We start from the raw sequence: 15,423 nt of genomic DNA on the forward strand, positions 1-15,423 counted from the left end.
GGCATTTATTAAGTCAATAGCACATCATAGACCAACTTAGGATTTAACAGCATTAAACTGGGCGTGACTTCATAATCACATAAAGGTATACGAGATAGTACATATCCAGGTAGAGATTCATTATCAGCAGGGAACAATGAGGCTTGACAGCTGTCATCACCAGAGATACATCAAATAATGTTGGCCTCTATTCAGCCTGCCAGTGGGCGTCTACGTGTCCACAATACAAACATACATATCGAATCAGTGTGAACATACAGTGATCATGGGGGGTTTTCATCTGAGGGGCAGACAATTGCCAAAAGAAGTGAATTCCATGCCTCAGTGTTCGTCGTGGCCTCACAAAGACCTCTCCTCATGGACATATGCCAAGCAACCGTCTCAGTCAAGCAACCGTCTCGGCAACACTCCACATTACGATTAGTCAAATTAAACATCTGTGTGAACCTTTTGTTTAAACTTCAAAAATCTCCAATGTTTTAAGCAAAAAATTAATTGATGCGTGATGTACACAGTTTTTCTTTTCACTCTAAGTGTAAACACTAGTTTACCTTTTAAAGGTGACATTTGAAACCTGCACACTTCACTAAGTTGCTCTTTTCCATTAATATTGGGCAGTGCTAGGTGTATATTCTCTTTAAGCAAACTTCACTTCACTTTTGTTTACTGCCTTCAGCTGCCTGCTGCCATTTCTGCAAGATTCTGATGAGGCAGGCTTTCACATAATCCACATCTGATGTGAAGCTCAGCCAAGCCCCTTATTTGCTGTGTGAGCACGTATTAAATAGTGTGGCCATTGGATGGGTGAGTATTTTGTGCAACACAAGTCAACGTGTGATTTGATAACTTTTTATCAAAGTCACTTCTTTTAACTCCAATGTGAGGCTGTGACTGTCATTGCTGGCTTGGGGCATAGACAGGGTAGGGCCTGAGCGGGCTAAAATCTGGAAATGCCCAATTAGCAGCGCTGTGTGGGCCTTTACAGATGTTAATGTTACTGTGGTGGCCCCAACTACATTAGCTTCAGATTAAATAAGCATTTGGTGCTGGACTGGCCAAGTGGGTGGGACCAAACTGATATGCAAATGGTTATTTCGAATGGATTGTGTCCTCCCAAGTATTCCTCAACTTAGATATATCCTTACCTTCAGCTTTTCTGCTTCGGAAAAATGTTCTCTTTACACCAGAGGGTGCTCCACTCGAGGCTGCAGCGTCGATGTCCCTCGGCAGCATCTGCTGTATAAATGCCTCGAGCGTGCCCGTTGGTCTCAGTTCCGTTTTCCCCTTAGCTTCGCTTCGCATCGAGAAACGGTGCTTCAGTTTGTAGAAAATGTTGTCTTCATCTAATCCTTCCACGCGGAAGACTGGATTCAAAAAGTGCCAGAAATGTGGGAGAAAGATGTCGCTGACAGATCCCCATCAAAATTGCCTCTGGTGCCTCGGTTCCGACCACCGTATAGACGAGTGCGGTTCCTGTCAGTCAATGACCCATAAGGACTTAAAGGAAGGAGAGGTAAACTGGCAGTAGGGGAGGAATCCTCAAAGTTTTCTTCAAGAGGGAGAAAAGACTCGGCTGAGTCTTCATCAAAACGTCACAAAAAATCTAGGTCGAGGAGTAGATCCAGGAAGTCCTCTTCTTCTTCCTCAAAAAAGGCGAAGAAAAGACAACACTGGTCTCCCTCTTCCTCGACGTCACCTGAGGAAGTCATTACATGTCCCTCAGAACATGATTCCTCAAGAAAGTGGGATGTGTTCAGAACATCTATGCTAAAGATTTTCGAGAATGCGGCCCAGACCCCCTCAAAAAAGTCTAGCGAAGGCCATGCCCCTGCTCATACAAAAAGTGACAGGGGAAGATCTAAGACAAGAAAATCCGACAAAAAATCATCAAGGGTGTTGTCTAGGGAATCTTCCCCAATGCCTCATAAAAAACACCTAACGGTGCAATAATCGGGGGTAGAACTCAAAAGAATGGTGTCAGACACTCATACGGCATCAAAATCCTTGTCTAAAACTTCTTCGAAGCCTCTATCGAAGGCGCTCGAGCACAAGTTGTCAACAACCCATCCCAAAAAGGTTACGTCGATTGCACAGTCGACGGAGTCGAAGGCTCCTTCGACGGTATCGACAATTCCTTCGACGGGGTCGACTATTTCTTCGAAGGTGTTGAAGATTACTTCGCCGATATCAAAGGTGATGACTACAACATCGACGCCATCAACGCTTTTGTTGATGTCTTCGTTCATTCGATTTACAAAATCGACACCTGTGTTGAAGTCTATGCCACATGAGAAGGTATTTCATTCAGAAAATAGACATGATTTCTTTAGAACCTTGTCCTCCATTGGTGAGGGAGATTCATCAGCAGAAGATGTTTCACCTGCTGGTGTGAAATGTGGTACAAAAGTCCCTGAGGAGTTGATTGACCCTCAATCTAAGATGGCAGACTTATGAGTGCTTGCAGTCAGCAAGTGCTATGGACACATCTCCAGAATATGAATTTGTAAAGCCTGACTCGGCTGAGCATGCTGATGCAGGGTATAGAAAGTTGATGAACAGAGTAGCTGAGTTTATGGGGTGGAGTAGAAATTCACCTGTTTATCAGGAGGATGATATGACTGACATCCTTTCAGGGGGACCTCAGCAAGACCCCATACTTCCTTTTCATGTAGCTTTACAAAAGAGGGTGAACACTGCATGGGAAAACCCTGAATCTATTCTGGCAGTAAATAAAAAATGTGTCAAAATATAGGCCCTGTTCTTCAGATCCTGAATATTTGAGCAAACGCCCATCACCTGAAAGTCTTGTAGTTCAGGCTGCTACTTCTACTTGAAATGCTGCATATCCTACAATTCCCCCAGATAGAGATTGTAAAAAGATTGATGCATGGTCTTGAAAGATGTTTATGTCTGGGAGCATGGCTTTAAAATCTAAAAATGTAACTTCTACTCTTGCAAGATTTACAGATACCCTGTGGGACTGTATGACAGCGGTAGCTGAACACATCCCGGAAGGCGAGGAACGTGAACGATTCCAGTCCATAGTAAGGGATGGAAAGTAGGCTTCGGGGTAATGCCTTCAATCAGGGTTGGACACGGCTGACAGTATCAGTAGGTCCATGGTGTCTAGTACGGTATTACGCAGATTTGCGTCGCCGAGGAAGTCAGGTTTTGCGCCGGATGTGCGGTCAAGGCTTCTCAATATGCCATTTGACGGCTCGAGGTTGTTTGGCAGCAAGGCGGATGTTGGAGAAGCTGCAGACCTCCAAAGCGGCAGCAAAATCACTCAGTGCCACTATACGACAACCTCAACAACGTCCCTACACAGGCTCATCTTCCTGAAGGGGTCGTCCCTTTTGATTTTATTCCTCATTTGGAAAAGGAAGGGGACAGGCCAGTTAAAGAGGACAAAGGAAATTTCCTCAGGGGTGAGGAAAAGGTACTAGATCTGCCCCAGCAATGGCAACTGTCCCTTCAGCCGCTGCTGCCGCAAAACCACTCTGAGGTTTTGACCCACAAGACCCCGGTGGGAGGCAGGATCTCATAGCATCTGAAAGAATGGCGGGGTATTACTTCAGATGCTTGGGCACTGGAAACAGTATCCCAAGGTTACTGCTTTCCTTTTCAAAAGACACCTCAGAATCACCCGCCGAGATACAACTCTGCCCGCCCAATCCAGACCCGCTCCTTTTGCAGGAAGTCTTCACCATGCTACAGAAAGGTGCAATAGAACATGTACCTTTAGCGTAGAGGAAGAAGGGTTGGTATTCCCCATATTTCCTCATACCAAAGAAGGACGGAGGATTGAGACCCATCTTGGACTTGAGAAGCTTGAACAAGTTCCTCAGGAAGGACAAGTTCAAGATGGTCACACTTTCTCAGATCCTTCAGGCTGTCCAACTCCAAGACTGATTGGTATCATTGGACCTTCGGGATGCTTACTTTCATGTGCCAATACATCGCAAACACAGGAAGTACATGAGGTTCGTGATTGGCAATTCTCAATATCAGTTTCGAGTTCTGCTTTTCGGGTTGACCTCCGCCCGAGAGTTTTCACCAAGTTGATGGCGGTGGTGGCAGCGAGTCTCAGGGGAGGGGGGGATTCACATCTACCCCTACCTGGACGATTGGATGATCAGGGCACATTCTCCACAACAATCCCAGGAGAATCTGTCCAAGACCTGCCACTTCCTTCACAAACTAGGGTTTTCTCTGAACTTAAAGTCAAACATGATACCATCACAGAAACTCCAGTTTATCAGAGCAGTCCTGGATACTTGTTTGGGCAAAGCCGCCGCCTCCCGAAGAGAGAGCTCACCACATTCTGCAGATGGTAACAAAATTCCAGAATGCCCAGCATCTACCAGCCTTCGATTTTCTCAGGTTGCTCGGTTTTATGGCATCCTGCATTTTTCTGGTGCCAGAAGCCAGATTGAGGATGAGATCCCTTCAATGGGCCCTCAGGACTCAATGGTGCCAATTTTCAGGGGAAATGTCAGATTGTTTGCAAGTTCCAACCAGAGTAGCACAGGATCTTCAATGGTGGGCTTGCAGGGAACATATCCCCAGGGGAGAATCTTTTTGGCAACCATGGCCGGAGATAACGGTAGTGACGGACGCCTCACTCACAGGGTGGGGAGCTCACACCAACGAGTTGACAATCAGCGGTTGTTGGTCTCCATCGGAATCCATACTACACATCAACCTGAGTCTGAGGGCAATCAGACTATCGCTGAAGGCCTTCCTGCCCTCTGTATGGGGAAAGAATGTCCTGATAATAATGGACAACACAGTGGCCATGTACTACCTCAACAAGAGAGGAGGAGTAGTGTCACTACCGCTGTGCAGAGAAGCAATGCAGCTCTGGTTCTGGGCAGTACAAGAAGGGATCTCTCTGTCAGCAGTTCATCTAGCCGGAGAGCAAAACACAGCAGTGGACGCTCTGAGCAGGCAGGGCACAGTCTCCCACGAGTGGGAACTAGCTCAGGAAGTCCTTCAAGAGATCTTCGCCCTTTTGGGAACCCCTCAGGTGGATCTGTTCGCGACCAGTGTCAACAGGAAGGGCGAACTGTACTGCTCAAGGGAATTTCCTCCGAGAGGAGCTCTAGGAGACGCGTTCGTGGTGGACTGGGAATTTCCACTCCTGTACGCATTTCCTCCAGTCGCTGTGATCCCTCAAGTAATCAGGAGGTCGAGAAAGTTCAGGAAAACCATGATCCTAATTGCTCTGGATTGGGCCAGGAGAATGTGGTACCCGGACCTCCTGGACATGTCCATCTGCCCTCCAATATGTCTTCCAAAAAGAGAGGATCTTCTCTCTCAAGAGGAAGGTCACGATCTCCATCCAGAGGTCAAGACAGTCAACCTTCACGCATGGCTTCTGAGAGGCTGTGATACAAGGATTGGGACCTTCCGGATGACGTCATGGAGATCTTGCTTTCGGCCAGAAGGCCAGCACCCAAATCTCTGTACCGATGTTGTTGGAACAAGTTAAGTAACTGGTGCAGAGATAGAAATGTGGATCCGTTTCAGTGTAATATTCCCACAATATTGTCTTTTCTGTTATACTTAGCTAATCTGGGGCTCCAGGTTGGCACGATAAAGGGTTATTTAGCAGCCCTATCTATTTTTAAGGACTCCTCAGAGGAAGAATCTTCCTACAAAATACCTTTGATTACACAATTCTTAAAAGGTCTTAATAATGTGTTTCCTCCAATACCTTTTCATATACCTGTGTGGGACTTAAACGTAGTACTTAAGTTCCTCACATGCCTCCCATTTCAGCCTTTACATTCTTGTCCATTAAGACTCCTTACTTAAGAAACCATACTTCTTGGGTCAATTACATCAGCCTGCAGGGTGAGTGAGTTGCGGGCACTTTCTAGTGGGCCTCCTCACACCATCTTTTATAAAGATAAGGTTGTCCTTAGGGTCAAACCCTCTTTTTTGCCAAAAATTGTCTCAGATTTTCACCTGTCACAAAAAATAACAATGCCTGCTTTTTACCCTCCCCCTCACGCAAGTGAGGAGGAGGAAAGGCCACATAGATTAGACCCTACAAGGGCTCTTAGTTTCTATATTTCAAGATTGGCAAGATTACGTCAGTGTGACCAGCTTTTTGTGAGATACACTGGCCGTAAATTGGGACTGGCAGTGACTAAGCAAACATTATCTAGATGGATAATGTTGGCTATAACTGAATGTTATAGATTGGCTGGGAAAGATCCTCCAGATGGACTCGGGCTCATTCAACCAGCGGCATGGCGACTTCAACAGCACTTCATAGGGGTGTCCCAGTGCAGGATATTTGCGCAGCAGCCACCTGGTCATCCATGCACACATTATAAAAAACTATGCCCTAGATTCGACTTCTTTGCAACGAGGTCTCTTTGCTAAATCAGTACTTCATTCTATACATGACTAATATCTCTATACTCCCGCCTCCAATACAAAACTGCTTTGGTAGTCTATCTAAGATGAGGAATATGTGGGAGGAGACAACCCATTCGAAGAACAAGTTACTTACCAACTGTAACGTTTTTTCAATTGGATGTTCCTCCCACGTATTCCTCATCGACCCTCCCAGCCTACCCCACAGTACAGTTTACGTGATTTACACTAAAAATTCCTTTAAGGCTTGGGCATACCATTAACTACAATCCATTGGCTACTATATACGAAAAACCAGAACTGAGGCCAACGGGTGCGCTCAAGGCATTTATACAGCAGATGACATCGGCGCTCGACTGATGCCGCTGAGGGACATCGACGCCGCAGCCTCAAGTGGAGCACCCTCTGGTGTAGAGATAACATTTTTTCTGAAGCAGCAAAGCAGAAGGTAAGGATATATCTAAGATGAGGAATACGTCGGAGGAACATCCAATCGAAAGAATGTTACAGTTGGTAAGTAACTTGTTCTTCTCCTCTGTGAAAGGTACAGTGAGCTAAAACGTGGTTGTAGACCCTCCCGAGTGGGCACCTTCCCAGAGAACAGGTTATTTGCCTGTGATCGTTCTCAGTAGAGGGGCGCCCTGACCTTTTTTACATTAGCTTACATTAGCTTCAGGCTCCACTTGTTAGACAATCCTGGCTACGCCTCTGATTTGCACTCCCTTACACAGCTCCAGCGATGACCCTCGCGTAGGAGTCAAGAAGCTTTGCCCAGCCCACTGAATGTTTTACATGCATTTTCTCTTAAACATTTTAATACATGCTGCCTCTTTAGCTATTTTGGCCTGCCAAATCTTACCTATGGAGTTTGTCTCCAGACCATAGGTGAAGATCTATTTTTTTTCTCAGTGAAAACTTCCATTGCGCCTTGTGACTACATTCCTGTTGCACAACTGTCTCCTTGCTAAAACATTTAAAATAAATAAACTAATAAATCTCAACCTCAAAAGCTCATTAAATAACGTGGAAATGCAGCATTTGGCACATCTTTCAAAAATTCAGTAGAGAAAGCTGAGTGAAGATGGAAACCATCAGTGCAAATTTAACAGACATTAATTGTCAATGACAAGTTTCCCCTTTTGTGTAGGCATGGCATAGGTATTTGCCGGACACTGCCATAATGGTACTTCCTAGACATAAGATAGTATCAGATGGCAGAAAGACTAATACCTGTGCATATTATGGCTGTGCCTGGCATATTCCTGCATAGAAGCTAAAATATGTTGGCTGTGTCAATGCTTGTCTGATTGGACACTAGGAGTTCTCCTCAGCACCAAGATCATCCTTGCTCACCAGCTTGTGGATGGCACCTACTATAGAGGAAATCCAGCACCTTGGGTTGTGTTTCCAGGCCACTGAGCATTGGGAGTGAAGTGATCATCCACAAGCCGCTTGATCTTTTGCCTGGAAACATTGCACTTTTATGAATAAATAAAACATAATATCCGCCCTTCCCAGTGTAGAACCTTCTTTGTGGAATTCTCACTTACCCCTACTCCCCTGTGTCTTCTCTTTGTATTTCTCAGTCGTTTTCAAAGAAACGAGCTGTGGGTAGATCTGTCTTTGGCTGGGGCCTCCCTCTGGAACAGCCTCTCTGCCACTCTAAAACATGAGGAGAACCATCTCTGGTTCCCGAAAGCACCTCAACACCTTCCTAGTTGCTTCTGCCTTCGCTCCCCCTCTTCCCTGCTGATCTGTTCTCTCTTGGCACTGTGCACCTGGCCACCCTGTGTCCTCCGGGCCCAGGTACCTGCTCACCTTGCCACCCTCCCTCACTGCCTCAGGGCCACCCCTTGCGGTGGGCTCTGTATCTGTACTCTTCCTGCACTTATCAGACCTATCCTGTCTGCTACCTTAAACCCAGCACTTGCCACTTGCTGGCTGCACTACCACTGTTTGTTGCCATTATTCTTTATTATTATTTATCCGTTTCTCCTTTGCTCTGCACTTTCCACTTCTCCCCCCTTCCATGCACTTTTCCCCTCCCTCGTCTCCCATGCACTTGCACGTTCACAATGTCACTGGGCATAGTATGATTGTTGTTTTGTTCTTCCCTGTTCCCCCTCCCTTGCCTTGTCGTGCTCTGGAACACTTGTGTATGAGCACGATAGAAATAAAATATCAATTTACAAGATTACGACTATACCATTCATAGAAGGTGAGACGAATCCAAAAACGTCGTCACTTCTCTCCAGGTGGGAGCCCCTCCCAATGAGGGCAGGGAGGTGAGATTGGTACCCGATAGTCCCCTGGGGGTGGGACACCGCGGGAGGTTCTCATGGGGAGAGTCTCCCTTTCTGGGGACAAGGACAACCATCTAGGTAGAACGTGGTACAACACAGCTCACCCTCCACCCACTTCCTTTACACCCTCATTCCATGAGTCCCACCTTCACATCTTCCATACCACACACTTTCATGTATATATGTGAGGCTGAATAGCCTACAGTTAATGAGACCAGGAAGAGTAGGGATGACCTAATGAAGACCTCCTTGACAGTTACTGAGATGAAGAGGAAGTGCAGAACAATAAAGAATCCTCCTAAGAACTTGAATGATCGTTCTAGCTGTCATCCCTCATTCAACATAAAGAGTGAGGAAGGACTTACCTTTTTGTTAGACCCTCCAAGGAGGAACCGCGAGTGAGAGGATCGCCCGGTGTGGGAAAGAGAGAACGCTGCTGGCTGGGACGCGAGCAACGAGGCTCGGGCGCCTCTATCCGGTCCAATGTGGGCGGTCCATTGGGAAAACTGGAACAGCAGAGGTTCGAGCAAGCAGAGCGCCAGGATCGTGCTGTCAGGAAAGGACACACAACCTGCGAAGAAGCAAGTGCTGCATAGTTGGCGCAGCAGACGCGGGAACTAAAAAGTAACGAGAGACCCGAAGTGGAGGTCGGAAGACACAACAAACAACCGAATGACACCGGCAGAGACCAGAAAGGTACATGGGTGGTCGGTAAGGCTGGTAGGGGCTACAGAGAGAGTGTAAGAGCAGAAGAAACAAGGGTCTGAGACCCCGTGCACAAAAGAAGAGCTCTACAAGTAATCTTCTTTGTGGCAGTACGTGGCAAGAGAGGGAACCAGGTCGACCAAATATAAAATGTAGAGATAATCCGGTCTGGTACCCTCAATCATGCACATAGATTCCCAAAAGTAATCTTTGTGGAACCAGGTTTGCTGTACTGAAATTACAGAGAAACAGTGGTCTGGGACCCACATCCACTAGAAAGGAACTTTTGCAATCCATTTTATTCATGGTGTTTTGAACTGTGAAATAAGCCTGAGAAAGGCCAGGGCAAGGGAGACATTCCCCATGTGTTGTGAACTGTAAAATAAGCCAAGAAAGGCCAGGGGAAGGGAGTCAACCCCCCCCGACCCCTACTGGTGTTGTGAACTTTGGAAGAAGCCAAGAAAGGCCAGGGGTAGGGGGTCAATCCCCCTGGTGTTGTGAACTTTGAGAACAAAACCAAGGAAGACCAGGGGAAGGGACTAAAACCCCTGGCATTGTGAAATCTTGGAACCAAGTGGCAAGAAAGCCCAGGTGGAGGAAGTCATTCCCCCTGGCTTGGCGTGGGGAAAAACAGTGAGCGCCAAACATCAGGAAAAGTGAGTCATTCTCCTGGTAATTGAGCTTGCAAGGAGGATCAAACCAGTGATCCAGGGAAAGGGAGCCATTCCCGCTGGAGTGAAGAAATAGTGAACATTTTGATGCAAAGTGTTACAGGGTCGGCCGTCTTTAGTTTGTGAATTATTAAAACCAAGGAAAGGGAGTCGTTCCCCTGGTGAGGAACTTGCAACCAGAACTGTGCCACCCAGTCAAGGAGGAGAGAGTCATTCTCCTGGACCAAGACCATTGGCTCAACCTTTAGTTTAGTTACAAGTGCAAGGGACAGGGATGGGGACGTTTTGACACAGGACGGTGGACTCTTTAAGTTGCAAGGACAGCCTGCCAGACCCATTAGCACTTTAGTTGATACTGGGATAGTCGACCCAGCCCTTTGAGACGAGATAGCAATACTTGGAGATGGATGGGGATGCAAGATATGCTCAAACATCAATAATCAAACTAACTCAGGAAGTTGGCAAAGCAGTACAATGGACATCAATTGACGTCGCACAGTATGAACTGAATGCTTTCATAAAAAACATGAGTTATGTAGTAAAAACTTGTCATTGCTGACGTCTATCTACATGGCAAAACTACAAAAACCTACTTAGAAAAGTGATTGGTTAAAGGGGAACATCTAGGTATAAGTTCCATACTTGTCTCGGAGAGTGATTGGGTATCTAATATCAGATGGGGCAACTAAGCCCTCCTCTCAACCTATGAACGTCATCAATTACACAACGTCCTATTGGTTACCCAAACTATAGGGCTCCTAGGTACGTGATCCTCTATAATTGGTTGGCACCCTTGTACCCCTTGTGTTTTTCCACATACGTCAGCATCACGCAGGCTGGCTTCCAGCTGTTGCTGGGTTGGTCTTGACCATAGCTTCCCACCAATTAGCCTGACATCTATCATCACCTCTGCGGTCTGCACTTCAATTAAGGCTTTGAACTTGCCCTTGGAAATGTTCACCTTGCTGAAGAATACGAGGGAGTAGAGGCATACTCTGTCTCCTTGCGTAGGGGTGGTTCATCATGATTGTCCTTTTTCAAATATCCACGTGACTGAAGACCATGTTTCAGAGCTTTTCTGTATTTAAAATACTGCTATTTAATGAACCTCTGACGTCTTTAATGTTATCGTGCCTCTACCATAAACAGGAGTTTGTTCTTTTCACACGTTTGGTAACTACTGTCTGATCATTCAGGCCCAAGTCGGCCTTGACTTCTTGGTGCTGGTCCAACCTTGCCTTTCTTCAATTCAGCTCTGTAATTCAATTGCTATTCAACTGCGACACACTGGAAAAGCCTCTCCTTTCTGGGTCTAGCTCTGCTAAAATATGTAGTGGAATCGCCCATAGTTCATCCGCTCCTAAACATATACATTTGGCGCATGCCGCAATCTATTCACTACATAGCTAGCCTTACGAATACTTTGTCTGCTTGCGTTTCATTGCATCTGTACATGTGTAAACTGACTTAATGTTTTTATCGTTTCTGTAGCGTGAGCATCTTCATCTCGAACTTGAAATGTTGCTTATCTTTGATACTTCTTCTTTAGTACCTATAGAATATCTATGTTCTTTCGTCTCTCTATCTCTTCAGGAACGTCAGCCTTTGGTTTGTTTGACATCACCAATCTTCTCTTTTGCTCAGTTTTCACACTTCTTGCAGGATTTCATTCAAATGGTCATCATATTGTCGTGCATGCTGGTATGGCTTTCTCAATGGGAACCTTGCTTCCAGGATTCTTCTTGGTATTGATATCTTCACTGGCACTTCTGTTATTTCGCACTCTGGTTCCCAGCATATAGGCAGCATGGGAACATTGCTTGAGGTGGGAGCATTTGGCTCCCTCTCTACAGAAACATAGGTTTTCTCTTTATTTTCATATTGAATAAAAGTCTATAGCAATCACTATGCCACCTGTGTGTCAGTCCCTTACTTCTGCACCCTTACAAAGGTCATACTCTGTATTAGTTGCCAGGTTTCTATTAAAGCACTTTTTTATTGAAAGAATGGTATTCATGTGGAAATGCACCTGGGAAAGCACACAACCTGGCTGCAATGCTCATGCCCCAATCTAAATGTCTGCTCTGGGAATTGGAGCAATTGTAAACTAGCATGATAACGCATGTTTTTCTTTTTTCCGCCACAGAATCTTTTGTCCGTGACTTATCAAACTGCAGCATTGAGCGTATTTCCATCACTGCTGTCTTCGCAGCACTGGCAACCTGTATAAGTTTATTGGCTGTTTATATCTTCAAGAAGCAGGGATTAGGTGAGTGTAGAAGTGTATGCGGGGAGTAGGTGGGAGGGAGATGTTGAAGTGTGATTGACGTACCTCGCAAGACTGGGTTCTTCCAGTTCACAATTATGGGCCAGATCCTCAAAAACAAGTGCAAATAAAATAAGCATTGTTAAAGCCAACGGTTTTGGCTCTTGCATAGGCATGGGATGGACGTTTGCCAGGTGCGGCCATAATAGTACTATGTGGCCATAGGATGGCAACAGCTTCAAGATGGTGTGATTACCTGGGCATCTGATAGCAGTACCTGGGGTATGCATGTACACAAGCCAAAACTGTTGGCTTTATCAATGCTTGTTTATAACAATCCTTCATTGCAAGGAACAGATATAAATCAAGTGGCTGAAGGCACACTTGATTAAGACATTTTTATTACATCAATAGGACATTTGCAACTGCAATAATACATTAACTCTCAGCAGACTGCTTAAAGGTAATGCTGGCAGGCCAAAGTTTGATGTTACTGCTGTACAGGGTTAGCTCAAAGAGATCCCAGGAGGGTGTGTCTTGGGCAGGGAATGGCAAGTAGTGTGTAGGAAGTGATATGGATTAGCATAGCCATGGGCAGTCAGTAGGCGGGTAAAAAACCAAACAATACCACACGCTGCGTGTCCCTCCTCACATGTCATGTCTCTCTTAGCTGTACTCCAAAGCAATAGTTTCGGCTCGCAGGTGGAAGTGCCACCTAATGGCTGAAACTAAAAAGTGCAGAGGATGCACCTTTTTTATTTGCACTTGTTTGAGAAATGTGCAGATCACCTTATTCTCAAAGGTGACCTGACATCTCTATGGAGCTGGGCAGCAGCGCAGAAAATGTGTTGTTGCGGGTACCCAGATTGTGCATCCGAGTGTGGAGCTGTATTTGAGTGAGACAGAGGGAGATAACATGAGGGGTGAATCAGACAAGTAGGGTTCAGAATGTGGGCATACAGGGAAGGCTTTTGTCTGCGGTGTTTTGTTAATGGACAGGCAGTGTCGTTTGCAGAAGGGGTAACTGGACTAGACCTTTTTGTTGCACTTTTCCCCCCACCACACACACACTGTAAATGGTTATCACATGTTTGTCAAAACTGAACACATTTTATATAACATTTTGCCTCCTTTAGTTTAGTTATATGTGCATGTTTACAAAAATGAATGTTGCACATTCATTTATTTTCTGTATTCTGTTTTTGTTTCAGAAGAACTTTCTCAAACGTTGGGTATGTTGCTTTTTTTAAAAAAAATGTTTTTACATTTGCACTGTCTGCACAATGTTTTACTCCATTTCATTGCAGTCCAGAAAGCAAGTCAGTTATTTTATAAGGTATAGTAGAAGCCTTGAACTGTGCATATCGTTTTGAATGAATACAACAAAAACAGGATCACCTACCAGTACATCTGGAAAGAAACAGCTGTCCCACATACCACCTCCGCTTGTGCCAGCCGACCCACGTCCCGGTCTCGCCACATACCATTGCACCTTCGTTCATCCCAACAGCATTGTGTCTGATGGCCGTTCCCTCCCCCCCAACTGTTTCTGTGGTAAGAACCAGTCATTAATGTGTGCCTACTCCCCTCTCCCTTCTGATTCCATACCCTCATTACACACAAATCACAATAAACTGTGATGTAGGAAAATGCACACCATGCTACTAAACGTTTTTTTATCTAGTTGTTAACTGTCTGATCACATTAGTTGCGCCAGTGTCAGGAAATTCTGCACCAAAACAAACATTTGCACCGACTCGCTGCTGCAAAATGTCTTGGTTTGCACTGGTCAGTCAGTCCGTCATTGGTGCTCGAATGGTCAGTTTGGGTGGCTTATGATCCACTCAAAGTTTGTTACAAGCATGTGTAGTTACCTGTGTTAGGCAGCTGAGCATAGTGACTCCCTGTCAAGGCTACTCAGCAAATTGTATTTCTGGAGCCGTTTGGGCAGGTCTGATTACTTAGACCCCTCTAAACCAACCTGCATCTAAATTCACCTTAACATTGTTGATTCATGCTCAATTTATTCCTACTATTGAGGCAGAGGGATATATATTTGAAATGGTAGTGAAAGACTTAAAAATACATGTTATTGTTCAATTGTCCATGATTCTGTTTTAGTTTGTGTATTTTCAAATTGACTGTGCAAAGTTACAAAGTTCATCGGATTTGTTTGTCCGTCGGAGGTTGCTCTGCACTGGAATATTTCAGGCTAATAGGAATTTGGATTCAGACATTTGCATAAAAATGCCACACAAAGGTGGCTCTGTTTAAAAGTGCTCATAAACCTCCTATTGACTCCTGGGCACACAGTGTCCCATAGGACTCCACTTACAAATTAAATTCTGAAGTTTAGCTTCCGATTATGCTAAGAATATTGCAGTTTTCATATACAAACTTCATGTACAGGTCTTGAAAAATCTTCCATATTCTGCCAAACCTGCAGGTTGAGTAAATAATGTAGCTACTCAACCTAAGAGAAATACAGTTGACCCCTGAACACATTGTCATAATATTTTTGGTGTTGAAAGAACATAGTGGTACAAAAGGGAACATTACCGGCATTAGCAAAATGACGCTTCAATATTCTCCTTCTCCTGGAAATATTTTAACCAAATTTGCCATAGTACACAGAGTACACATGATCCTACACAATGTATCATTACTTGAAACTAATATGTGAGGTATAACAAATGTGTGTTACTGATACAGAAATAAAGTAGAAAAAGTACCAATGCAGTTCTTTAAAAAGAGTCTGTCCTTTGTACCTCACAAATTGTTTGTGTCCCATTGCTCTGCAACGGTGGCAGAATGGGTGCATTTTCACAACAGGCCGTAGCCTGCTCCAGGTCAATACACTTTCATGAAAATGGATGGCCAGGGCCTTCAGGAGTGCAAATGAGGCAGGAGGCAGCTGCATTGCTTTCAAATATACTTGAAGGGAAACAGTTTAGGTATCTGTTTTGAGGGACATCATTGGTGACCTCGCCAGATGCCTGCTTCCCCGTCTCTTCAGCTCAGTGTAGGTGATTTGGGCTATTGTGTAAGCAAAATCACGGGCGGCACAGGGACAGCATTCCAATGCAAC

General features: G+C 45.1%; 1 protein-coding gene across 2 annotated transcripts in view; it reads left to right on the forward strand.

Moving 5' to 3' along the window:
- LOC138521813 (butyrophilin subfamily 1 member A1-like) overlaps positions 1-15,423 on the forward strand; it is a 299,199-nt gene that overhangs the window by 169,973 nt on the left and 113,803 nt on the right. For both annotated transcript variants that reach the window (XM_069634930.1, XM_069634929.1), the window contains 2 exons: positions 12,216-12,338; positions 13,547-13,567. In XM_069634930.1, coding sequence (XP_069491031.1) covers positions 12,216-12,338; positions 13,547-13,567 — 144 coding nt within the window. The remainder of the gene's footprint in view (positions 1-12,215; positions 12,339-13,546; positions 13,568-15,423) is intronic.

This window comes from Ambystoma mexicanum, chromosome 13 (assembly GCF_040938575.1).
Source record: "Ambystoma mexicanum isolate Mex_15411 chromosome 13, UKY_AmexF1_1, whole genome shotgun sequence".
Taxonomy (NCBI): domain Eukaryota; kingdom Metazoa; phylum Chordata; class Amphibia; order Caudata; family Ambystomatidae; genus Ambystoma; species Ambystoma mexicanum.